The 25,698-nt window shown below is 38.6% G+C and overlaps 1 protein-coding gene across 1 annotated transcript in view; it reads right to left on the minus strand.

Moving 5' to 3' along the window:
• Positions 1–25,698, minus strand: part of NECAB1 (N-terminal EF-hand calcium binding protein 1) — a 284,871-nt gene that overhangs the window by 1,426 nt on the left and 257,747 nt on the right. Inside the window, exons 10-12 of the mRNA XM_029223075.1 lie at positions 10,306–10,418; positions 4,128–4,205; positions 2,741–2,832 (exon numbers count right to left, since the gene is read on the minus strand). Coding sequence (XP_029078908.1) covers positions 2,741–2,832; positions 4,128–4,205; positions 10,306–10,418 — 283 coding nt within the window. The remainder of the gene's footprint in view (positions 1–2,740; positions 2,833–4,127; positions 4,206–10,305; positions 10,419–25,698) is intronic.

Genomic DNA, 25,698 nt, shown 5'->3' on the forward strand with positions numbered 1-25,698 from the left:
CTCTAGAGCGCAGGCTCAGTAGTTGTGGCGCACGGGCTTAGCTGCTCTGTGGCATGTGGACTCTTCCTGGACCAGGGCTTGAACCCATGTCCCCTGCATTGGCAGGCAGATTCTTAACCACTGCGATACCAGGGAAGTCCCTGCTTTATTTCTTAAGATGTATCTTAAGTAAACCACTTAGAAATCTTAATTAAAAAGCAGTATTGGGCTTCCCTGGTGGTGCAGTGGTTGAGAGTCCGCCTGCCGATGCAGGGGACACGGGTTCATGCCCCGGTCCGGGAAGATCCCACATGCCGCGGAGCGGCTGGGCCCGTGAGCCATGGCTGCTGAGCCTGCGCTCCACAACGGGAGAGGCCACAGCAGTGAGAGGCCCGCGTACCACAAAAAAAAAAAAGTCTTATTAGAAATTGTTATTTGTGAATTAGTAATACAAACCCACTCATTCTGTTTCTAACTGTAATAACTTTCAGATTTTTATTTTAGGTCAAAATATATGCAGCATTTCAAAACTACATAAACAAAATGCACAAAACTAGTTATTACAAATATAAGTCATATGGACATTAAAATCATAAATAATATTTATAAGCTAATTTCAGCTTTTTTTCCAGGGAGATATATTTGCTGTTTTTCCCCAAGGGAAGTCAGCTGTTAACAGTGATAAAACTTTCAGTTTAAAATAGAGTAGGATGGCCCAATAGATGTTAAAAATCTTGTTTGAAGTAGGTTTTTAAAATTGTGTTAGAATCAAGCCTAACTTTTTTTTTCTATCAAATTCCAGTGGTTGTAGAAATTAGATGTGATGTGAAAATCAATGAAAAATAGCGTAGCAATTAAAAGGCATTAAATTGTATTCACTCTGAATTCTGAGAACAGGAATTGATCCAGTTTTATCTGTACTCAGTTTTTCTCTCTAAATTAGGAAATGCTCTGAGAGAGAAAGAGTAATAGAATGCATGTACCAATGATACTAATAGTGCATAAACCTGCCCTTAAGATCTAGAGTACATATAAAAAATCAGGCTGAGACTGTCGGAGTCAGCCAACTTGAAAGCATTCACACCTGATCTCCCCATCTCCTCACCTAGCTTCAATTCCAGAATTGACTTTTTCATTTTCCATTTAGTGCCAATCCATCAAAATCTACCCTAATTTTAAAATTCTTACCATTTTATTAAAACTTCTCTTGTCAAATCCAATTTTCAGTCCCATTCTCTTCAGTCATGCTCTCCTACATAGGCCCCCTGAGGAGCACTGTACCTTGCATGTTACTCCTCTTTTGGTTTCCTTAATACTCTGCAACTGTGACTCTCCTATCTCTGGTTCCCCTCAGTCTCCTTAATGAAAGGAGGCTTTTCTCTCCCAACCTTTTAAATAAAGGCAGTTCCTCAGGCTTCTGTTAGATATCTTCTTCTTACCTACACACTTTCTCACCAACCCCCGGCTTCAACCATCATCTTGCTATGGTTAACTTCTGAAAATTCTATCTGAAAGGGAACTCTATGGATATCATCTTGGTTCAGATGCTTTTTTTTTCCTGGCCTAGTTTATTGCCCTGCCTGACCAATTTCTCTCCTCTCATGACATTCACCTTTCTCCCTCCTGCCACAGTTACTACTGATTAGAGCATTCACTAGCCCTCTCAAAAAACTTTAATGGCTCCATAATACTGTAAGAAGAAAGTTAAAATTCCTTATTTTCAACTCCCATTTCCTACTCTCTCCTCTCTTTGCACATGTACCATATACAAGCCTTATGCTTTAATCATATCTTTGCACCAATTAACACAGCACATTTAACATTTATTACATTTGTTCATGTCTACAATTTACCTCTAAGTACCTTCTTCTCCATCTTTATTTGTCCAAATCTAATTTTTTAAAGTCCAGCTCAAGGATCATCTCCTCATTAAAAACTGTTAAAGAGGCAATCCACTCCTCTAAATTCACATAGCACATTATGACTCTAATGGGTAACTACTATGTATGTCCTGAGCTTGTTATTTTTCTGCAAACATTTGTCTTTCCTACTGGACAGAAAGCATTTTATAGGTAGGGACTGTATTTTTACTTTGTACCCTCTATAGCTCCCAACACAATGCTTGTTCATAATTGGAGCTCAATCAGTGCTAGTAAACAGGCTAGGAACCCCAGTATCCCCAGTGCTTAGCACTTATTAACATTCAGTAAAAGTATGTTTAATTGGTAATTGAATGGATGGGTAGATGAACAAATAATTTTTGTTCTCAATTATCTTAAATAAGCTTTGGCTAGGCCAGACTTCTCAGGCAAGTTCATTTCAAATTTCTCTTTCCCTTCTCCTTTTTTCCAATTACAAAAAATATTTTAACAATTATTATAATAAAGATATTTCTAACATAATTCTAATCTCCAATCTATGGTCACCTATTTCAAATTTATTCAATACACTATAATATAGTAAAGTATTTGAATAATTTTTTGAAATGTCATGATTTGTACTTCAAATTGTTAAAAGGTGACCAGCAAATGACTAATATTAGGTTTAATACAGCCAGGAATACAAATAGGGTCAACTAAGGACTAAAGGCAATAGAAAAAATATATAGATCTCTTATTTCCTACCCCCACTCTCCAATTTTAAGATAGATAAAAAAATAGAGTACAGTTGATGAAGGGGAAGGGGCTAGAACATACTGTCTTTTAAACAGAGAAAGGCAATACAAAAGCACATAGAAGAATTGTGAACCCAGGATAATTACCAGGAACTAGCATAGTAGATGTGAGTTCTGGAGTTTCCAAGAAATCCACATTACTTCTTTGGAAGGTCTTGCTATAATTCATCTGACGGTGGCTGTATAAATAATTATAGGTTACGGCTGTGCAATTTATTACAATCTTCCTGAGTAGAATGTAGCACAGTTCAAATTCACTCAAGGTGGCAAGGTTTCGGATGATTTAGATTAAGTGCCTGAATACGGACTTCTTTTCTTGGTTATTTACCCTTAAAAAGGACTAAGGAGTAATTTAACAAGTATCACCAGAATTTTTTTTTAAAACAGGAGAGCACTAATTCTCTAGAGAAGATAAAACAAAAGGAGATAACTGTAATTGCAGCAAGAAGTTTAAACAGAAGGAAGACTATCTTGGGCATCAAGATGTTTAAAAACTAGGATAGCTAAGAAGAAGGACTATAGATTTTCCATCTCTAGAGGATAAAAAGAAAGAAAAATCATCTAAAAGTATAGGCCTGGAACTACAGAGTTGAATAAGTTGCCTTTAAAGCTCCCTTTTGTGCCTGAAATTCTGTTGATGTCATTATGCATTATAGCACAGTGTTTAAAATAGCCACAAAAATAAAAATTTTAGGTGAAATATGTATCAAATAAATTTCCAGGTATTTGTTTCATTACCATCATTTAACACCCCAAAATATGGACTTATTGGAGAGCTATATTCTCTGTGCCATTTAAAGCCAACTAGAACTATTTATATAATCTCAGAATAGCAAAATTTCCTTCATCTCATTTTTCTAATTATATATTTGTTACTTATTAATAATTATTTTAATTTCAAAGAACTTGATTTATTTTTTAACTTTATCTAGGAATAGTTAACAAATATAATTATATACAAAACTGAATGACTACAAGAGAAGTTGACTTGCTTTTCATCTTTTCCAAACAATGTCTTGAATTTCCCTTTTATTTGCAGTAAGTAAAGACATTTCAAAAAGCTGTTAAGCTATGATGATCTTAACCATTATATATAGCTATATTGCAAAATAAAAACCACAAAGCTTAAGAAAAATTAGGAGGTAAAATTATTTTCATCTTTTTCTGCATCCTTTGTCTCCCACCCCTGCACACCTTAGACACCCATGACCCACATCTAAATCTGTTTACCTGAAAGCATCAGTAAAATGGTAATTCTTAAAGTGTGATCATAATCAAAAGTTTTTGTGCTTCAAAAGGAAAGTGATTTCAAATCCATAAAAAGAGTGAGATTTAGGAAAATGAGCAAATAAGACAGGTTTTAAGGTGAGGTAAAGGGAATGGAGTTTTTTCTACAGGTTCTAAAATTATATCATGTATATTGCCACCTCCCTGGCAAAAAAAATAAAAAAAATAAGGCCTGCTCATAACTTACCTATTCCACACACTACTATTCTCCCAGAACTCGTAAATCGTGTAGTGAGATTCATTTGAAAGCTTCTGTATAGAAATACTGAAATGGAAAAGGAAAGGTGTAATTAGCCACAGGAAATTAAATACAAGAAATAAACTAATATTTCTAATCACCTCTAATCTTATCCATTTGTATAGGAAACACCTATGGTTCCTGCATGAAAATTGAAGTTTTGTCAATAATTGATTAACATGTCTGTTTGTTTAATATACGTTTTTAGTTTTCTGGTTTGGCATCATGAATACTGTCTCAGTATATTTCAGAAATCACAAATATAACTTTGTAAAATTTCATTCATATATCTATTCAAAAAGATTTTGTGAGTTCTGTTTTGCCAGGGTTCAGAAAAATGTGAGTGCATGCCACCTTCCTTGCCCTCAGCTGTTGCTCTTCGGATCAGTCCAATCAGCCTCCAAAGCTCTTGCCCTTACCTCTATCTCTGGATTGACAGCTTTTGTTTGGGGTCCTGCTGTAAGCTAAGTCACCTGGACCACACTGCTACACAACTAACTCCAACTTTGCCAGTGCCCAGTGTTGGTCCTCCTCCTTTCTCTTTTACACACTCACACCTCTCAACTTTCTCGCTGTCCAGACCAAGTTTGAGTCCATATTCTGGCCATAATTGTAGTTTTTTTTGTAATTGCTTTTCCAATTTAGGGAAGACAAATTTGTTCCTTCCAGCCTTCTGGACTAGCCTGAGAGTGGCTAATAGCCTATATAATATGTTTTGGAGCAGTGAAGAGAGAGGAGGTGGGTGAAAAGACAAGTTGAGGTGAAGACTGGATTTAATCCGGTAGCAATGAGGAGACACAAAAGGGTTTAAAGCAGGGAGAGTCTCATTGTTGAAGCTGGGTTTTAAAAGATCCTTCTGATGGCCGTGTGAGGTAGCCTATGGAGAACAGTTCAAAGCAGGAAGAAAAGCTAGAGAGGTAGTGAAATTAGCTTAGGTGAGAGATGATGAAGATCCAAATTAAGGTAGAAAGAAAGGAAGAGGGGATAGATTCATAAATTTAAGGGAGAGTAGGACACAAATATAAAGATTCCTTTAAAAAATTAATTCCACAAGTCCAGCTTGTTCAGCCTAACGTTTCACAGTATATTCAGATTATAAATCGAAATCAGAGGTTAGAAAAACAATAAGTATTTTAAAAAACAAATCAGATGGGGTGCTTTTTTTTTTTTTTTTTTTGGTGGTACGCGGGCCTCTCACTGTTTTGGCCTCTCCCGTTGCGGAGCACAGGCTCTGGACGCGCACGCTCAGCGGCCATGGCTCACGGGCCCAGCCACTCCGCGGCATGTGGGATCTTCCCGGACCGGGGCACGAACCCACGTCCCCTGCATCGGCAGGTAGACTCTCAACCACTGCGTCACCAGGGAAGCCCAGTGTGGTGCTTTTTTAAATGGAAGTATAGTTGATTTACATTATATTTCAGGTATACAGCATAGTGATTCAGTAGTTTTGCAGATTATACTCCATTAAATGTTATTACAAGTTAATGGTTATAATTCCCTGTGCTATACAATACATCCTTGTTGCTTATCTATTTTATACATAGTAGTTTGTATAAACTACTCTTTTTTAATTTTTTTAAAATAATTTTTATTGGAGTATAGTTGATTTACAATGTTGTGTTAGTTTTGGGTTTACAGCAAAGTGAATCAGTTATACATAGACATATATCCACTCTTATGATTCTTTTCCCATATAGGTCATTTCAGAGTATTGAGTAGACTTCCCTGTGCTACACAGTAGATCCTTATTATCTATTTTATATAAAGTAGTGTGTATATCTCAGTCCCAATAAATTGAGAGATTGGGAAAAATTGGGAGAATAGAATATTGATTTAATAGCGAACATACGGTAAAATAGCCAAGCTCAGTGTAAATTTAGGATTTACCTAAGTGTGGCCAGCAGATGGTGGTAACTACACAGAAATTGTAATACTTATTTGGCTTGTAGTTTGGTGTTTTTCACAGAGCTATTGATCGAGCTTGCTTCAGTTAAGATATGATGTAGCAAGTATTGTTCTTAGTTCAATTTCAGATTTTCTCGGGAAAGGTTTATAACATAATCAAAGGAATTGAACAGAAAGTGAAACTGGAGATTTTCTAACCCCAGGAGTTTATAGATGGGCTTTTGGGGGGGTTCCTTGAAATCAGAAATGAGCTGAAAATTACTGTGCATATCTACTTTTTCCTGGGAAGAGAATCCATAGTTCTCATCATAGTCGAAAAGGATCTGTAATCCCCAAATGTAATCTGACAATGTAATGGTCAAATTTCAATCCATGACTATGAACTGCCTCCTACAAACTAATTCATTTGTATTACTTATTACATATAAAAATCACTTATCCTGCTATCTGAACCTGCCATTTTCCAGACTAGCCACAAGAAATTCACAAAATTTTAGCCTGATGCTCAAGTTTTGAAGGACTGAAGAAGATAAACACAGTGTGATAAGGTAGTGGTTTGAAGTATAGCCATACAGGCTTACCTTCATCCACCATGTATTAGAGCTTTGTCACCTTGGGCCCATTACTTAACCTGTTTCCTCACCTGTTAAATGGTGGTAATAATAGTACTGAGTACTAAATAAAGCATTACATGTAGAATGTTTTGCCCAGTAATTGGTATATTGTATGTGTGTATATGTGTGTGTGTGTGTGTTAGCTGTTAGCTCAATAGTGAAAAACAAAGTAGCACTTTCCTTAGGTGAGTGAAAGCTAAGCCTTAATGCTATCAAAGTTGAGAAACATGACAGAATTAAAAGGAACAGAAAAGAAAATGAGGGAGAAAGACAAATCTTTGAAAACAATGAGGAGCAGCAAGCCAATAATAATGATGATAACAATTATTACATTATTATACATACTAATAACAATGGCGATGGTTGCTAACATGTATTGCTCTGTTCCAGGCCCTGGTTTAAGCATTTCCCATGGATTAAGTCATTTTACCTTCACAGTCACTCTGGGAATCATATGGTAGATACTGTCTGTTGCCTCCCCAACTGTTATTCCCCTCTGTCTAACCGAACCCTGCCGTTGTTCATTTTGCAATATATCCAATGTACCAATCAGTGCTGGGCTGAGACAGTCATCACAATCTCCTTTCTGCTAAATATTTGTTTTCTAACCTCCCCTGTAACCAGGAATAGCCATGTAACTTGAGTTGGGCCGATGAGATGCCAAGGGAAGTATGCTGAGAAGCAAGGACTTCTGGGAAACTTTCTGTCCTTAGGTTCAGACATGAGAGGATGGCTTGTTGGTGTTGCTCCTTTCTCCTTCTTCCTGACTGTAGGCCATCTGGTCAAGAGCCAGATGGAAGAGTTGAAAGACCAGTTCAGATTGTGTCTCAAAGGACTATGGGTGAAAATGCTAATCAAAATTGTTCTACAGACTGGGTGCTTTCAATTAAGGGCAAAACTGACCAATACACAGCAATGACATTTAAGGACATTGATATTTGAGACTGTACAATACAGATAATAATACATATGCAGTGATGACACTGAGACAGCAAGAAAAGGTTAATGATAAAATTTTTAGAAACTTCAGTCAGCAATATTTCTGTTAAAAGGGCTTAGGGCTTGAATGATTAGCTTTCAATTATTTGCAAACTTAAAATTACATGATGTAACTCTGAGCTTTTGCTTTGTGACTGTACTAACTTAAACACCCTCAGTCTTCCTCCTCAATGTATTCATACTTCCTGTGGCACTTAAAAATTCACTGGCTAAAGCAAGAGTTCTTTGGCTAAGCTGTCTCTGGATAAGGTCACTTAGAGCTTCAGCCCTGAGCTCCAGGACACCGTGAACATTCCAGGAGCTGGAAAATGTCAGTGAAATGGGGAAAAATGATGTAGCTCAGGAACGATTGGGGTTAAACATCTTACCTAAGGTAGCTTGGCTCATCAGGAACAGGACACACTTCGTCTTGGCTTCCTCTGTTCCCCAGGTGGCCTACCTTAACTCACAGATCCTAATCACTGGAGTAAAGGGCACACAGGAGGGATAGTTCCCACAATTCTCCACCACACTACGGCCACCCATTTATTTTGTCTCTATAAAAATGCTGATAAATTAATGGTTCAATGTGCCACAGGGTACCATGAGTTCTTAAGGATGTTTCTTTGGCCATAGTACAACTCCCAGGGTTGATTCTTACAATGCAGTTCCACATTCATCTTCCCTACATCCTTGACATGGAGTTCAGAATACATACAAATTCTAGAATTTGGTAGCTGAGAGTGACTTCAGAAATCATTTTATTCTACTTAACAGCTGTGAAATTAAGGCCAAGAACATGGCTTTAATTGTTCATGAATGAGTATCCTATTTTCCCAACTGGTTTCCTAGATCCTTGGAAGCAGAAACTATTCTCAACTTTCCAAAGTCATGCATGGTTCTGAGAATACACTGTGTGCATCACATATATTCAGTTGGTACCTCCCCGTGCCAAACACAGGGATTAAATAAGCCTTCATGATTACAAAATATGCGAAAAGAGTAATCAAAAATGTGTGTGTGTGTGTGTGTGTGTGTGTGTGTGTGTTATACATGGGTCACACAATTGCTCTGCTTGGGTTTTTCAGTAACTTTTTTTTTAACATCTTCGTTGGAGTAAAATTGCTTTACAATGTTGTGTTAGTTGCTGCTATATAACAAAGTGAATCAGCTATATGTATACATATACCCCCATATCCCCTCCCTCTTGCATCTCCCTCCCACCCTCCCTATCCCATCCCTCTGGTGGTCACAAGCACCGAGCTGATCTCCCTGTGCTATGAGGCTGCATCCCACTAGCTATCTATTTTACATTTGGTAGTGTATATATGTCAATGCTACTCTCTCACTTCATCCCAACTTCCCCTTCCCCTTCCCTGTGTCAAGTCTATTCTCTACATCTGCATCTTTATTCCTGTCCCACCCCTACGTTCTTCAGAACCTTTTTTTTTTTTAGATTCCATATATATGTGTTAGCATACGGTATTTGTTTTTCTCTTTCCCAAACCCACAAAGTTAATACAACCCATGTTTAATTCCAGAGCCAGACTTCTTAGCTGCAGAAGTATTCTGCCAGAGTGCGAATAAAATATAACTAGTAATTACTGGGAGGAACACCAAAGAGACATAAAGTATGTGTTTCTATGTGCACATACATGCATGCACACATGTGCTAAAAAGCTTTCCCAATGTTCTAAGAGTATTGTGAAATACAATTTAAACAAGCTCCTAAGGTAGGGGTGGATTTGGTTGTGGCAGTTTTCCAGGAGCAGGTGAGTTTGATCTTTGGCATTAAGGTAGAGCATGGTCTGGCAGAGACCTGAAGCTGGGTGCACACTTCTGGGAAGGAGAGTGGCCAGATCGAAGGCACAGCAGTAAGACAATAGATTATGCTGGAAAGGCAATATGCAGCTGGGCACTGTTGAGGCATAGTGTTCAGGTGAGGGAGAACAAATGGTAGCAGTGCTATGGATCTCTGGGGTCTGTTGGTAGTATAATTGTAGGGTAAGGATAAACTTCTGGCATTTGATAAGCTACTCATTAGATAGTTATTGCAGGTTTCTGAGTAAGAGAATTCTATGATAATTGTTTCCGGGAAATTATAATTGTAGTAGTTGTTTCTCGGACTACTTGGAGTAGAGAAACTGAAGATGAGGTATAGTTAGTATATTTTAGTAGCCTGAGATAACAGAAGCCTGAGCTGGAGTGGCCATGGAAATAACTTTTTTTTTTTTAAATGACAAAGTCCTGCCATCAAGACTTCAGAGATGGTGCAATTTCATAATGAATGGCTGAAATGGTGGTTATTAGGCCATAGGGCGCACTCTCAAGGTAGCAATCAGAGCTAGATGCACTAGAGTTGAGGCCTCATATACCAGAGATGATTTAAATCAGAGTGTGAGTCTGCCTGGATGCAAAAGGAGGAATTTCAGTCTATTTGACTTCCCTTGGTGCTCCTAATGCTCAAATCCACACAGAGTCCAAGGATAAAAGAGAAAATAGCCTGTTTAACTCTGCAAAATGCATCACCCTGAGGGCTAGAATGACCAGCATAACTTTAGATGAAGATTCTCAAATACCAGTCCTCCAGACCCCACCTTCATCTAAGACACATGCACAGGAGCACTTACCGCAAGCAACCACTTTGGGAGGAAGCGCTCTCCACATAGTGTTTCAGAGCGAGTTGGAATTCTTCCAAGTCCTCTTCTATCACAGACATCTGACGCTGCACAAGCATGATGTGCTGCAGAGGAAGGGGCAAGTGTTACTTTGTTGACTATCATGGAGCCTCCCTAAGCCAACCCCCTACTGCTCATCCCATCCCTCCTCACAAAACAAACAATTTTTCATCTAAAAATGACTAAAAAGGCCATGACTAGTCCAAGTAATAACACTGTATAAAAGCTGTAGTATAGGCAGGATATTTTCTTGCCTCTAGTAACAGACACTAAAAAAGGTGTCCTTCATGATGACATATTTCCCTTTTAAAAGCAGTGGTTATCCATCAGAATCACTGGGGAGGTTTTAAAATTGCATTTATATCAGAATCTCTGGAGTGAGGTTCACGCACTGGTATTCATAAAAACCTCTCCAAATGACTTTAATGTGCAGCCAGGGTTGGAATCACTGACCTAAAGTCACTTACCAAATTTTAAAGAGAAGTTTTATTGTACACAGTGCACAGCTCCAGCTTCTCCTTGGCTATTTTGTGATATTAGACATATTATGAATTTCATTACAAACAACAAAATTTCAAAAAATATGTGTTCACTGATGCATTTCCAAAGCTACATAAACCATCACAGGGTTCTCAAACAATTAACCACCTATAATAGGCCCCACTCAAATCTCATGGCATTAGATGAAGCCTGTGTTTAATGGATCATGCTGGGTTGGATGACAACTGATTCTTGTAACAAATCCTATTATCCTTATAGCACCTGTAGTTTGAATACTTTCCTAAAGATATGCCTATGGGCTTCTCATGATATTTTGATCTCAAGATTAGTCCTTTCCTCATCACTTGTTGGTAGTGAATCATAAAAGTGCAAAAAAAACAAGGATTGGAGGTGAATTATAAAAGTGCAAAGCAACAACAATAATGTGAGAAAGATTTAGAATATGAGGAAACTAACTTGCATGATCTTACCCAGCTATGTAGAAGTAGAGCTAGAATTAAGCCCCTGGTTTGCTATCTCCAATTCCAATGAGCTTCAACAGCTACCATTGGATGAACACTAATTATATTGTAGGTATTATGTTAGGCACTTTTTATATTGAACAAATGTTCCTACTTTGTGTTCCTACAGGGAATTAGTAAATGCTGGATTCTAGTATACAGTGATGGATTAAGATAGAATTCTTGTCTTCATAGGTTTTAGCAAAGAAGTAAACAAGTCTTGAACACTGTGCCTAAGAAGTAATTTTAGGTATGGCCCATGAAACTTATTGTATGTAAATTGATCAGAATTCTACTAAAATTTTGACCAACTGTATTGCCAAATAAATTTTGATCCTTGTGTTAAAATCCTTTGACTATTTAAGGCTTAAAATAATTTTGGGCCCCCAAACTCATATGAGCTAGAAGCAGGCTGTGAATACTGCATAACCCACAAGAAAGGTAATGTTCTACAATGGGCTGACTCAGGTGTGGTCACGGATGATAATGGACCAAGAAGAAACTCTTAAAGAAGAACAGAAAACAGGGTTCCTCTTAGAATGGAGATCTGGTGTCTAATAGTGGAACTTCCTTCATTAAAATACCTTCCCAGCATGAATTCATCTTTGCAACTAACCTGTGAATGTTGTGTATTTCCTATTCATCTGTTTTCTGAGCGGCAGTTTTATGGCATTTATCCTGGCCTAGTTTTATCATTGTATATTTTATCCGTGTGTGTGCAGGGGTTGGGCATTTCAGACCTTAAAGGGCTACATCCTGACCTTACAGATAAGACTAAACATCATCCAGGGATCCTGGATTTGAGCTAGAAGCAGTAACTGGAGGAGACTTTGGGCGGTCTCCCTTGTGAAGGTAATGTGTTCTATAAATGTGAAAAGAAAGATGCAAATGAACACCTGATGACCAGAAGGTAGACTATGGCACAGACTCCAAACTGTTCATCAAAATCCATTTCTTTCTTCTTTCTAGATATAGAGTTAGACTTACAAATTCCATTATCCCTTGCAGTTAGGTGTAGCCAACTGACGAGTTCTCACCAACAGAATATGAGCAGAAGTGCTGTGTACTACTTTTGAGCCAAGACTTTCAGGAAAGATGTGAGCCTCCTCCACCTTCTTTTTTTCTTTTCTGCTAGTAAGATGAAGACCTGCCTTAGGACTGGCAGGCCCATAGGTGAGAGAAGTCTGTGTCCCTGAATCATTGTGTGGACTATTTACTAGGAAAACTTTTATTGCATTGGAATCATCCTACATCTTGGGTCTATTTGTTTCCATAACCTAGTCACCTAAATGAGTTCAGTAATTTTAATTGAGCTTTATCTTATTTCCCTTCAGGATCAGGAATCAAAGTCAATAACTATCTCCTAAGGTTGTATAATGAACAATCAGCCTCCTATCTGACTCTTCCAGGGCCTAGGTTTTTTTTTGTTTGTTTGTTTTTGTTTTCTGTAACATCTTTATTGGAGTATAATTGCTTTACAGTGGTGTGTTAGTTTCTGCTTTATAACAAAGTGAATCAGTTATACATATACATATGTTCCCATATCTCTTCCCTCTTACGTCTCCCTCCCTCCCACCCTCCCTATCCCACCCCTCTAGGTGGTCACAAAGCACCGAGCTGATCTCCATGTGCTATGCGGCTGCTTCCCACTAGCTATCTATTTTACATTTGGTAGTGTATATATGTCCATGCCACTCTCTCACTTTGTGCTAAAGATAATCTCTACCAAAATAATTATGGATACATCCTTTTGACAAAAATCTACAGGTCAGGTATTTGATGAACAGTGACTCACATGATTCTTATGGGCTTTCCTAATGAAATGTTATAAATATATCCACCTATTCCATCACAATTCTTTTAGTCTGAAGGCAATTGTTATGTGATCTAGTGAGGCAGGTTATAAATATGACCAGAGTCCTTCACTGCTCCCTGAACCCATGCCCTTTGAAATGTGACTTTTTACTTCTCCATCTAGACATGGATTCTATTTCCCCTTTTCTTGGATCTGGGCTGGACTCTAACTTGCTTTGGCCAACAGAACATGGCAGAAGTGACGCTGTGGTGGTTTCAAATCTAGGCCCCAAGAGACCTTGTGAGTTTCCACTCTTTTGCTTGGATCTCTGACATTGTCATGTAAATGAGCCCTGCTAGAGCAGGGGTCAGCAAACTTTTTTTTTTTTTTTGCGGTATGTGGGCCTCTCACTGTTGTGGCCTCTCCCGTTGCGGAGCACAGGTTCCGGATGCGCAGGCTCAACGGCTCCGCGGCATGTGGGATCCTTCCGGAACGGGGCACGAACCCGTGTCCCCTGCATCGGCAGGCGGACTCTTAACCACTCCGCCACCAGGGAAGCCCCAAGCAAACATTTTATGTAAAGGGCCAGATAGTAAAGGTTTTAGGCTTTGAAGGCCATATGGTTCCTGTCACAACTACTCAACTTCCCTGTTTTATTGTGAAAGCAAACATAGGCAATAAATAAACAAATGGGTATGGCTCTATTCCAGTGAAACCTTATATATAAAGACAGGCAGTGAGCTGTAGTTTTGCCAACTCCTATGCTGGAGGATTAAAACCACATAGAACAAAGCTGAGTCAGTGGATTCATCCTAGCTGAGGTCCTAGACATATGAGAAAGCCCAGCTAAGATCAGTAAAGCTGGCATGAAGCTGATTACAGACGCCAAAAGGGAGCCAGCTGAGACCACCAAGATGATCTCGCCCTAAATTGCCTACATGCAGAATTGTGGTTTAAGCCATTCAGTTTTGGGTGGTTTGCTATATAGCAATAGCTAAATGGTTCATTTACTTATATACATGGATGTGAATATGATTTGGAAAAATTAAATTTACTTTGCAATCCAAACAAGGCACTTCTTTCCCCTCTTTTCCTCAGATATGTACACAAAGAAATAAACTTATAAAGGGGCCCAGATAATCTGCCTGCATTTTATGACTACTGTGACAAGTGGAGCTTTTTGAATCTTGGGTAATTTAAGGTAGACTTTCTGAGGTCCAAAGAAAATCCTTATATTTTTCTATGCTGGCTAGGTTAAGATGTGGTATATGGAGTATGGGAGAAGTAGGGAAGGGGTCCTAATATCTTCATGATATTTCTATATGTCTCTTGTTTAAAATATACAGCCTTTAATCCTTACTGAAATCTGAGATCCTATAATGTAAATGGCCAGCCCAGAACTTTCTTTCACGGTAGAAAATAGTGCTACATTTTTGTTTCTCTGCTTTGGAAGGGGTTAGTGTTGCTTTTATGACTTAGCTTATAGGGATTTTGTTACAATGGAATTAGGGTGGAATATTAGGGATTTCTTGGGCTGAGAAGTGCTAATTATGAAAGGTTAATCCAGGTTTACTGAATAGTATTTGCCAGTGACGTTACGTTACAGTTGCGTGTACCTCTGATTTCTTGGATCTTTTTATTTCAAGAAATATCAGCTTTTTAAATAACTGGAGACAAAGAAATGTTTTAAACACAACCAATTTGTTTTATGTTATTCTGTCTCTATTTACTACATTTACAACTGTGTTCCAAGCATTCTTCAGAAACATCAGAACCTTCCTTGTGTGCTCTTGTTGGAGTCTCTTAACAGCTACTGCAAAGCAAGACTATGTTTTGAAAGTCTCAGACACATTAGTTGGCAATAGCCCACAAAACACATTAAAGTGCATGGCAGAATTAATTTACTCACAAAATATTATTCATAGGTTTAATGAGGATACAGAAGGAAAAAAAAAGATATTAGATTTGTAAACTCCTATTGTATGAAAAGGGATTCTAGTGTATATATACAAAAATAATGTGCTCAAGAAAAGTTAACAGTTTTTGAAAAGCACCAGAATGTGATAAAACTTTGTTTAAAATTATATTGACTTTTTTGTTAACATCTTTACTGGAGTATAATTGCTTCACAATGTTGTGTTAGTTTCTGCTGTATAAAAGAGTGAATCAGCTATACATACCCTTATATCCCCATAACACTTCCCTCTTGCATCTCACTCCCACCGTCCCTATCCCACCCCTCTAGGTGGTCACAAAGCAATGTGCTGATCTCCCTATGCAATGCAGCTGCTTCCCTCTAGCTATCTATTTTACATTTGGTAGTGTATATATGTCAATGCTACTCTCTCACTTCGTTCCAGCTTCCCATTCCCCTTCACCATGTCCTCAAGTCCACCCTCTATGTCTACATCTTTATTCAAGTCCTGCCATTTCTCTAGGAGGTGGGTCAAAAAGGATGTTGCTGTGATTTATGTCACAGAGTGTTCTGCCGGTGTTCTCCTCTAAGAGTTTTATAGTGTCTGGTCTTACATTTAGGTCTTTAATCCATTTTGAGTTTATTTTTGTGTATGGTGTTAGGAAGTGTTCTAATTGTATTCTTTAACATGTAGCTGTCCAGTTTTCCCAGCGCCACTTATTGAAGAGGGTATCTTTCTCCATTGTACATTCTTGCCTCCTTTATCAAAGATAAGGTGACCATATGTGCATGGGTTTATCTCTGGGCTTTCTATCATGTTCCATTGATCTATATTTCTGTTTTTTTGCCACTACCATACTGTCTTGATTACTGTAGCTTTGTAGTATAGTCTGAGGTCAGGGAGCCTGATTCCTCCAGCTCTGTTTCTTTTTCTCAAGATTGCTTTGGGTACTTGGGGTCTTTTGTGTTTCCATACAAATTGTGAATTTTCTTCTTCTAGTTCTTTGAAAAATGCCATTGGTATTTTGATAGGGATTGCACTGAATCTGTAGACTGCTTTGGGTAGTATAGTCACTTTCACAATGTTGACTCTTCCAATCCAAGAACATGGTATATCTCTCCATCTGTTTGTATCATCTTTAATTTCTTTCATCAGTGTCTATAAACTGTAAGTTTTCTGCATACAGGTCTTCTGCCTCCTTAGGTAGGTTTATTCCTAGGTATTTAGTTCTTTTTGTTGCAATGGTAAATGGGAGTCTTTCCTTAATTTCTCTTTCAGATTTTTCATCATTAGTGTATAGGAAAGCAAGAGATTTCTGTGCATTAATTTTGTATCCTGCTACTTTACCAAATTCATTGTTTAGCTCTAGTAGCTTTCTGCTAGCATCTTTGGGATTCTCTATGTACAGTATCATGTCATCTGCAGTGACAGTTTTACTTCTTCTTTTCCAATTTGGATTCCTTTTATTTCTTTTTGTCTCTGATTGCTGTGACTAAAACTTCCAAAACTATGTTGCATAATAGCTATGAGAGTGGGCTACCTTGGCTTGTTCCTGATCTTAGTGGAAATGGTTTCAGTTTTTCACCATTGAGAATGATGTTGGCTGTGGGTTTGTCATATATGGCCTTCATTATGTTGAGGTAAGTTCCCTCTATGCCCACTTTATGGAGGGTTTTTATCATAAATCGGTGTTGAATTTTGTTGATAATTTTTCTGCATTTATTGAGATATCATATTGTTTTTATTCTTAAATTTGTTAATATGGTGTATCACATTGATAGATTTGTGTATATTGAAGAATCCCTGCGTTCCTGGGATAAACCCCACTTGATCAGGGTGTGTGATCCTTTAGTGTGCTGTTGGATTCTGTTTACTAGTATTTTGTTGAGGATTTTTGCATCTATGTTCATCAGTGATATTGACCTGTAGTTTGTTTTGTTTGATATCTTTGTCTGGTTTTGGTATCAGGGTGATGGTGGACTCGTAGAATGAGTTTGGGAGTGTTCCTCCCTTTGCTATATTTTGGAAGAGTTTGTGAAGGATCAGTGTTAGCTCTTCTCTAAATGTTTGATAGAATTTGCCTGTGAAGTCATCTGGTCCTGGGCTTTTGTTTGCTGGAAGATTTTTTAATCACAGTTTCAATTTCAGTGCTTGTGATTGGTCTGTTTATATTTTCTAATTCTTCCTGGTTCAGTCTCGGAAGGTTGTGCTTTTCTAAGAATTTGTCTATTTCTTCCAGATTGTACATTTTATTGCCATATAGTCGCCTGTAGTAATCTCTCATGATCCTTTGTATTTCTGCAGTGTCAGTTGTTACTTCTCGTTTTTCATTTCTAATTCTGTTAATTTTATTCTTCTCTCTTTTTTTTCTTAATGACCCTGGCTAATGGTTTATCAATTTAGTTTTTCTTCTCAAAGAACCAGATTTTAGTTTTATTGATCTTTGCTACTGTTTTCTTCATTTCTTTTTCATTTATTTCTGACCTGATTTTATGATTACTTTCCTTCTGATAACTTTGTTTTTTTTTTTTTTTTTTTTTTGGTGGGTCTTTCTCTAATTGCTTTAGGTGTAAGGTTATGTTTCTTATTTGAGATTTATCTTGTTTCTTGACGTAGGATTGTATATAAACTTCCCTCTTGTTGCATCCGATAGATTTTGGGTCATTGTGTTTCCATTGTGATTTGTTTCTAGATGTTTTTTGATTTCCTTTCTGATTTCTTCAGAGATCTCTTGGTTGTTTAGTAGCATATTGTTTAACCTCCATGTTTTCATACTTTTTACAGTTTTTTTCCCCTATAATTGATATCTAGTCTCATAGCGTTGTGGTCAGAAAAGGTACTTGATATGATTTCAGTTTTCTTAAATTTACCAAGGCTTGATTTGTGACCCAAGATATGATCTATCCTAAAGAATGTTCCATGAGCTACTGAGAAAAAAGTGTATTATGTTGTTTTTGGATGGAATGTCCTATAAATATCAATTAACCCCATCTTTTTTAATGTTTCATTTAAAGCTTGTGTTTCCTTATTTATTTTCATTTTGGATGTCTTTGCATTGGTGAAAGTGGGGTGTTAAAGTCTCCTACTATGATTGTGTTACTGTCGATTTCCCCTTTTATGGCTGTTAGCATTAGCCTTGTGTATTAAGGCACTCCTATGTTGGGTGCATAAATATTTACAATTATTGTATCTTCTGCTTGGAATGATCCCTTGATCATTATGAAGTGTCCTTCTTTGTCTCCTGTAATGGTCTTTATTTTAAAGTCTATTTTGTCTGATATGAGAATTGTTACTCCAGATTTCTTTTGATTTCCATTGCATGGAATACCTTTTTCCATCTCCTCACTTTCAGTTTGTATGAACCCCTAGGTTTGATGTGGGTCTCTTGTAGACAGCATATATGTAGGTCTTGTTTTTGTATCCATTCAGCCAGTCTATGTCTTTCAGCTGGAGCATTTAATCCATTTACATTTAAGGTAATTATCTATATGTATGTTCCTATTACCAATTTCTTAATTGTTTTGGGTTTGTTTCTGTAGGTCTTTTCCTTCTCTTGTGTTTCCTGTCTAGAGAAGTTCCTTTAGCATTTGTTGAAAAGCTGGTTTGGTGGTGCTGAATTCTCTTAACTTTTGCTTGGCTGTAAAGGTTTTAATTTCTCTGTTGAATGTGAATGACATCCTTGCTGGTAGAGTAATCTTGGTTTTAGGTTTTTCCCTTTCATCATTTTAAATATGTCCTTCCACCCTCTTCTGGCTTGCAGCATTTTTGCTGAAAGATCAGCCGTTAACCTTATGGGGATTCCCTTGTATGTTATTTGTCGCTTTTCCCTTGCTGCTTTTACATTTTTTCTTTGAATTTAACTTTTGATAGTTTGATTAAGATGTGTCTTGGTATGTTTCTCTATGAATTTATCCCATAGGGGACTCTCTGCATTTCCTGGAATTGATTGACTATTTCGTTTCCCATGTTAGGGAAGTTGTTAAGTATAATCTATTCAAATATCTTTTCAGTCCCTTTCTTTTTCTCTTCTTCTCTGGGAACCCTATAATTTGAATATTGGTGCATTTAATGTTGTCCCAGACATCTCTGAGACTGTCCTCAATTCTTTTCAATCTTTTTCCTATATTCTGCTCTGCAGTATTTATTTCCACTATTTTATCCTCCAGGTCATTTATCTGTTCTTCTGCCTATTTATTCTGCTATTGATTCCTTCTAGAGAATTTTAAATTTCATTTACTTTGTTGTTCATCATTGTTTGTTTGCTCTTTAGTTCTTCTAGGCCTTGTTAAAAGTTTCTTGTATTTTCTCCATTCTATTTCCAAGATTTTGGATCTTCTTCTCTATACTTACTCTGAATTCTTTTTCAGGTAGACTGACTATTTCCTCCTCATTTATTTGGTCTGGTGGGTTTTTACCTTGCTTCTTCATCTGATGCATATTTCTCTGTCTTCCCATTTTGTTTAACTTACTCTGTTTGGGGGTCTCCTTTTCAAAGCCTGCAGGTTTGTAGTTCCAGATGTTTTTGGTGTCTGCCCCCAGTGGGAAAGGATTGATTCAGTGGTTTGTGTAGAGTTTCTGGTGGAGGGCACTGGTGCCTGTGTTCTGGTGGGTGGGGCTGGATCTTGTCTTTCTGGTGGAAGGACCATGTCTGCTGTTGTGTTTTGGGTGTCTGTGAACTTTGTATGATTTTAGGATACCTCTCTGTGAATGGGTGGGGTTGTTTTCCTATCTTGCTAGTTGTTTGGCATTAGGAGTCCAGCACTGGAGCTTGCTGGTGGTTGGGTGGAGCTGGGGCTTAGTGTTGAGATGGAGATGTCTGGGAGAGCTCTCACTGATTGATATCACATGGGGCCAGTAGGTCTCTGGTGGTCCCATGTCCTGAACTCAACTCTCCCCGCTCAGAAACTCAGGCCTGACATCAGGCCAGAGCATCAGGACACTGTCAGCCACACAGCTCAGAAGAAAACGCAGGAAAAAGAGAGAGAGAAAAAATTAAGATAACAAAATAAATAAGGTTATTAAAATAACAAAATTTAAAAGTAGTAATAATAGAGAGAGCTTCAAGATGGCGGAAAAGTAAGACACAGAGATCACCTTCCTCCCCACAAATACATCAGAAATACATCTACATGTGGAACAACTCCTACAGAATACCTACTGAACGCTGGCAGAAAACCTCAGGCCTCCTAAAAGCCAAGAAACTGCCCACGTACCTGGATATGGCAAAAGAAAAAAAAAAGACAACAGAATAGGGAGGGGACCTGCACCAGTGGGAGGGAGCTGTGAAGGAGGAAAGTTTTCCACCCACTAGGAAGCCCCTTCATGGGTGGAGACTGTGGGTGGCGGAGGGGGGAAGCTTCAGAGCCATGGAGGAAAGTGCAGCAACAGGGGTGTGGAGGGCAGAGTGGAGAGATTCCCACTCAGAGGATCGGTGCAGACCTGCACTCACCAGCCTGAGAGGCTTGTCTGCTCACCCACCGGGACGGTTGGGGGCTGGGAGCTGAGGCTTGGGATTCAGTCGGATCCCAGGGAGAGGCCTGGGGTTGGCTGGGTGAACACAGCCTGAAGGGTGCTAGTGCGCCACAGCTAGCTGGGAGGGAGTCTGGGAAAAAGTCTAGAGGTACCGAAGAAGCAAGAGACGTTTTCTTGCCTCTTTATTTCCTGGTGCACGAGGAAAGGGGATTAAGAGAGATGCTTAAAGGAGCTCCAGAGACGGGCACAAGCCCGCGGCTATCAGCACGGACACCAGAGATGGGCATGAGATGCTAAGCCTGCTGCTGCAGCCACCAAGAAGCCTGTGTGGAAGCACAGGTCATTACCCACACCTCCCCTCCTGGGAGCCTGTGCAGCCTGCCACTGCCAGGGTACCATGATCCAGGGACAACTTCCCGGGTAGTATGCATGGCGCGCCTCAGGCTGGTGCAACGTCATGCTGGTTTCTGCCACTGCAGCTTGCCCCACATCCGTACCCCTCCCTCCCCCCGGCCTGAGCAGGCCAGAGGCCCTGAATCAGCTGCTACTTTAACCCTGTACTGTCTGTGTGAAGAACAGACACCCTCAGGTGACCTACATGCAGAGGCAGGTCCAAATCCAAAGCTGAACCCCGGGAACTGTGCAAACACAGAAAAGAAAGGGAAATCTCTCCCAGCAGCCTCAGGAGCAGTGGATTAAATCTCCACAAGCAACTGGATGTACCCTGCATCTGTGGAATACCTGAAAAGACAATGAATCATCCCAAATTGAGGAGGTGGACCTTGGGAGCAATGATATATATATTTTTTTCCTTTTTTCTCGTTCTGTGAGTGTGTATGTGTATGCTTCTGTGTGTGATTTTGTCTGTATAGCTTTGCTTTTACCATTTGTCCTAGGGTTCTGTCTGTCCCTTTTTTTTTTAATTAAAAAATTTTTTGTCTTAATAATTATTTTTTATTTTAATAGTTTTATATCATTTTATTTTTTATCTTTCTTTCTTTCTTCCTCCCTCCCTCCCTCCCTCCCTCTCTCTCTCTCTCTTTCTCTCTCTCTTTCTTTCTTTCTTCTTTCTTTCCTCTCTTTTATTCTGAGCCATGTGGAGAAAAGGCCCTTGGTGCTCCAGCCAGGCATCAGGGCTGTGCCACTGAGGTGGGAAAGCCAAGTTCAGGACACTGCTCCACAAGAGACCTCCCAGCTCCACGTAATATCAAACAGTGAAAATCTCCCAGAAGAGATCTCCATCTCAATGCCAAGACCCAGCTCCACTCAATGACCAGCAAGCTACAGTGCTGGACAACACAGACCAAACAACTAGCAAGACAAGAACAAAACCACATCCATTAGCACAGAGGCTGCCTAAAATCATAATAAGGCCACAGACACCCCAAAACACACCACCAGGCGTGGACCTGCCCACCAGAAAGACAAGATCCAGCCTCATCCACCAGAACACAGGCACTAGTCCCCTCCACCAGGAAGCCTACACAACCCACTGAACCAACCTTAGCCACTGGGGACAGACAACAAAAACAATGGGAACTATGAACCTGCAGCCTGCGAAAAGGAGACCCCAAACACAGTAAGTTAAGCAAAATTAGAAGACAGAGAAACACACAGCGCATGAAGGAGTAAGGCAACAACCCATCAGACCTAACAAATGAAGAGGAAATAGGCAGTCTACCTGAAACAGAATTCAGAATAATGATAGTAAATAATATCCAAAATCTTGGAAATAGAATGGAGAAAATACAAGAACCATTTACCAAGGACCTAGAAGAACTAAAGACCAAAAAAACAATGATGAACAACACAATAAATGAAATTAAAAATTCTCTAGAAGGGATCAATAGCGGAATAACTGTGGCAGAAGAACGGATAAGTGACATGGAAGAAAAAATAGTGGAAATAACTACTGCAAAGCAGAAGAAAGAAAAAACAAGGAAAAGAATTGAGGACAGTCTCAGAGACCTGTGGGACAACATTAAATGCCCCAACATTCGAATTATTGGGGTCCCAGAAGAAGAAGAGAAAAAGAAAGGGACTGAGAAAATATTTGAAGAGATTATAGTTGAAAACTACCCTAATATGGGAAAAGAAATAGTTAACCAAGTCCAGGAAGCACAGACAGTCCCATACAGGATAAATCCAAGGAGAAACACGCCAAGACACATATTAATCAAACTATCAAAAGTTAAATACAAAGGAAAAATATTAAAAGCAGCAATGGAAAAAATAACAAATAACACATAAGGGAATTCCCCATAAGGTTAACAGCTGATCTTTCAGAAGAAACTCTGCAAGCCAGAAGGGAGTGACAGGATATATTTAAAGTGGAAAGAGAAAAATCTACAACCAAGATTACTCTACCAGCAAGGATCTCATTCAGATTTGATGGAGAACTTAAAACCTTTACAGACAGGGGCTTCCGTGGTGGTGCAGTGGTTGAGAGTCTGCCTGCTGATACAGGGGACACGGGTTCGTGTCCCGGTCCGGGAGGGTCCCATGTGCCACGGAGTGGCTGGGCCCGTGGGCCATGGCCGCTGGGCCTGCACTACCAGAGCCTGTGCTCTGCAGTGGGAGAGGCCACAGAAGTGAGAGGCCTGTGTACCGCAAAAAGAAAAACAAAACAAAACAAAAAACCTTTACAGACAAGCAAAAGCTAAGAGAATTCAGCACCACCAAATCAGCTTTAGAACAAATGATAAAGGAACTTCTCTAGGCAGGAAACACAAGAAAAGGAAAAGGCCTACAATAATAAACCCAAAACAATTAAGAAAATGGTAATAGGAACATACATATCAATAATTACCTTAAATTTAAATGGATTAAATGCTCCAGCCAAAAGACATAGATAGGCTGAATGGACACTAAAACAAGACCCATATATATGCTGTCAACAGGAGACCCACTTCAGACCTAGGGACACATACAGACTGAAAGTGAGGGCAAAGAAAAAGATATTCCATACAAACGGAAATCAAAAGAAAGCTGGAGTAGCAATTCTCATATCAGACAAAATACACATTAAAACAAAGACTATTACAAGAGACAAAGAAGGACACTACATAATGATCAAGGGAACAACCCAAGAAGAAGATATAACAATTGTAACTAGTTATGCAGCCAACATAGGAGCACCTCAATACATAAGGCAAATAATAACAACCATAAAAGGGGAAATCGACAGCAACACAATCATAGTAGGGGACTTTAACACCCCACTTTCACCAATGGGTGTATCATCCAAAATGAAAATAAGTAAGGAAACACAAGCTTTAAATGATACATTAAACAAGATGGACCTAATTGATATTTATAGGGCATTCCATCCAAAAAAACCCAGAATACACATTCTTCTCAAGTGATCATGGAACATTCTCCAGGATAGATCATATCTTGGGTCACAAATCAAGCCTTGGTAAATTTAAGAAAATTGAAATCATATCAAGTATCTTTTCTGACCACAATGCTATGAGACTAGATATCAACTACAGGAAAAAATCTGTAAGAAATACAAACATATGGAGGCTGAATAACACACTACTTAATAACCAAGAGATCACTGAAGAAATCAAAGAGGAAATCAAAAAGTACCTAGAAACAAATGACAATGAAAACATAATGACCCAAAACCTATGGGATGCAGCAAAAGCAGTTCTAAGAGGGAAGTTTATAGCAATACAATCCTACCTTAAGAAACAGGAAACATCTCGAAAAAACAACCTAACCTTGCACCTAAAGCAATTAGAGAAAGAAGAACAAAAAAAAAAAACAAAGTTAGGAGAAGGAAAAAAGTCATAAAGACCAGATAAGAAATAAATGAAAAAGAAATGAAGGAAATGATAGCAAAGATCAATAAAACTAAAAGCTGGTTCTTTGAGAACATAAACAAAATTGATAAACCATTAGCCAGACTTATCAAGAAAAAAAGGGAGAAGACTCAAATCAATAGAATTACAAATGAAAAAGGAGAAGTAACAACTGACACTGTAGAAATACAAAGGATCATGAGAGATTACTACAAGCAACCGTATGCCAATAAAATGGACAACCTGGAAGAAATGGACAAATTCTTAGAAAAGCACAACCAGTCGAGACTGAACCAGGAAGAACTAGAAAATATGAACAGACCAGTCACAAGCACTGAAATTGAAACTGTGATTAATAATCCTGCAAGCAACAAAAGCCCAGGACCAGATGGCTTCACAGGCAAATTCTATCAAACATTTACAGAAGAGCTAACATCTATCCTTTTCAAACTCTTGCAAAATATTGCAGAGGGAGGAACACTCCCAAACTCATTCTATGAGGCCACCATCTCCCTGATACCAAAACTAGACAAAGATGTCACAAGGAAAGAAAACTACAGGCCAATATCACTGATGAACCTAGATGCATAAATCCTCAACAAAATACTAGCAAACAGAATCCAACAGCACATTAAAAGGAACATACACTATGATCAAGTGTGGTTTATCCCAGGAATGCAAGGATTCTTCAATATATGCAAATCAATCAATGTGATACACCATATTAACAAATTGAAGGGGAAAAAAACGTATGATCATTTCAATACATGCAGAGAAAGCATTCGACAAAATTCAACACCGATTTATGATAAAAACCCTGCAGAAAGTAGGCATAGAGGGAACTTTCCTAAACATAATAAAGGCCATACATGACAAACCCACAGCCAACATCATCCTCAATGGTGAAATATTGAAACCATTTCCACTAAGATCAGGAACAAGACAAGGTTGCCCACTCTCACCACTGTTATTCAACATAGTTTTGGAAGTTTTAGCCACATCAATTAGAGAAGAATAAGAAATAAAAGGAATCCAAATTGGAAACGAAGAGTTAAAGCTGTCACTGTTTGCAGATGATAGTATACACTGAGAATCCTAAACATGCTGCCAGAAAACTACTAGAGCTAATCAATGATTTTGTAAAGTAGCAGGATACAAAATTAATGCACAGAAATCTTTTGCATTGCTATACACTAATGATGAAAAATGTGAATGTGAAGTTAAGAAAACACTCCCACTTACCATTGCAACAAAAAGTATTATATATCTAGGAAGAAACCTGCCTAAGGAGACAAAAGACCTGTATGCAGACAATTATAAGACACTGATGAAAGAAATTAAAGATGATACAA

The sequence above is a fragment of the Monodon monoceros genome, unplaced genomic scaffold, assembly GCF_005190385.1.
Source record: "Monodon monoceros isolate NGI ecotype Baffin Bay Population unplaced genomic scaffold, NGI_Narwhal_1 Super_Scaffold_14, whole genome shotgun sequence".
Classification (NCBI taxonomy): domain Eukaryota; kingdom Metazoa; phylum Chordata; class Mammalia; order Artiodactyla; family Monodontidae; genus Monodon; species Monodon monoceros.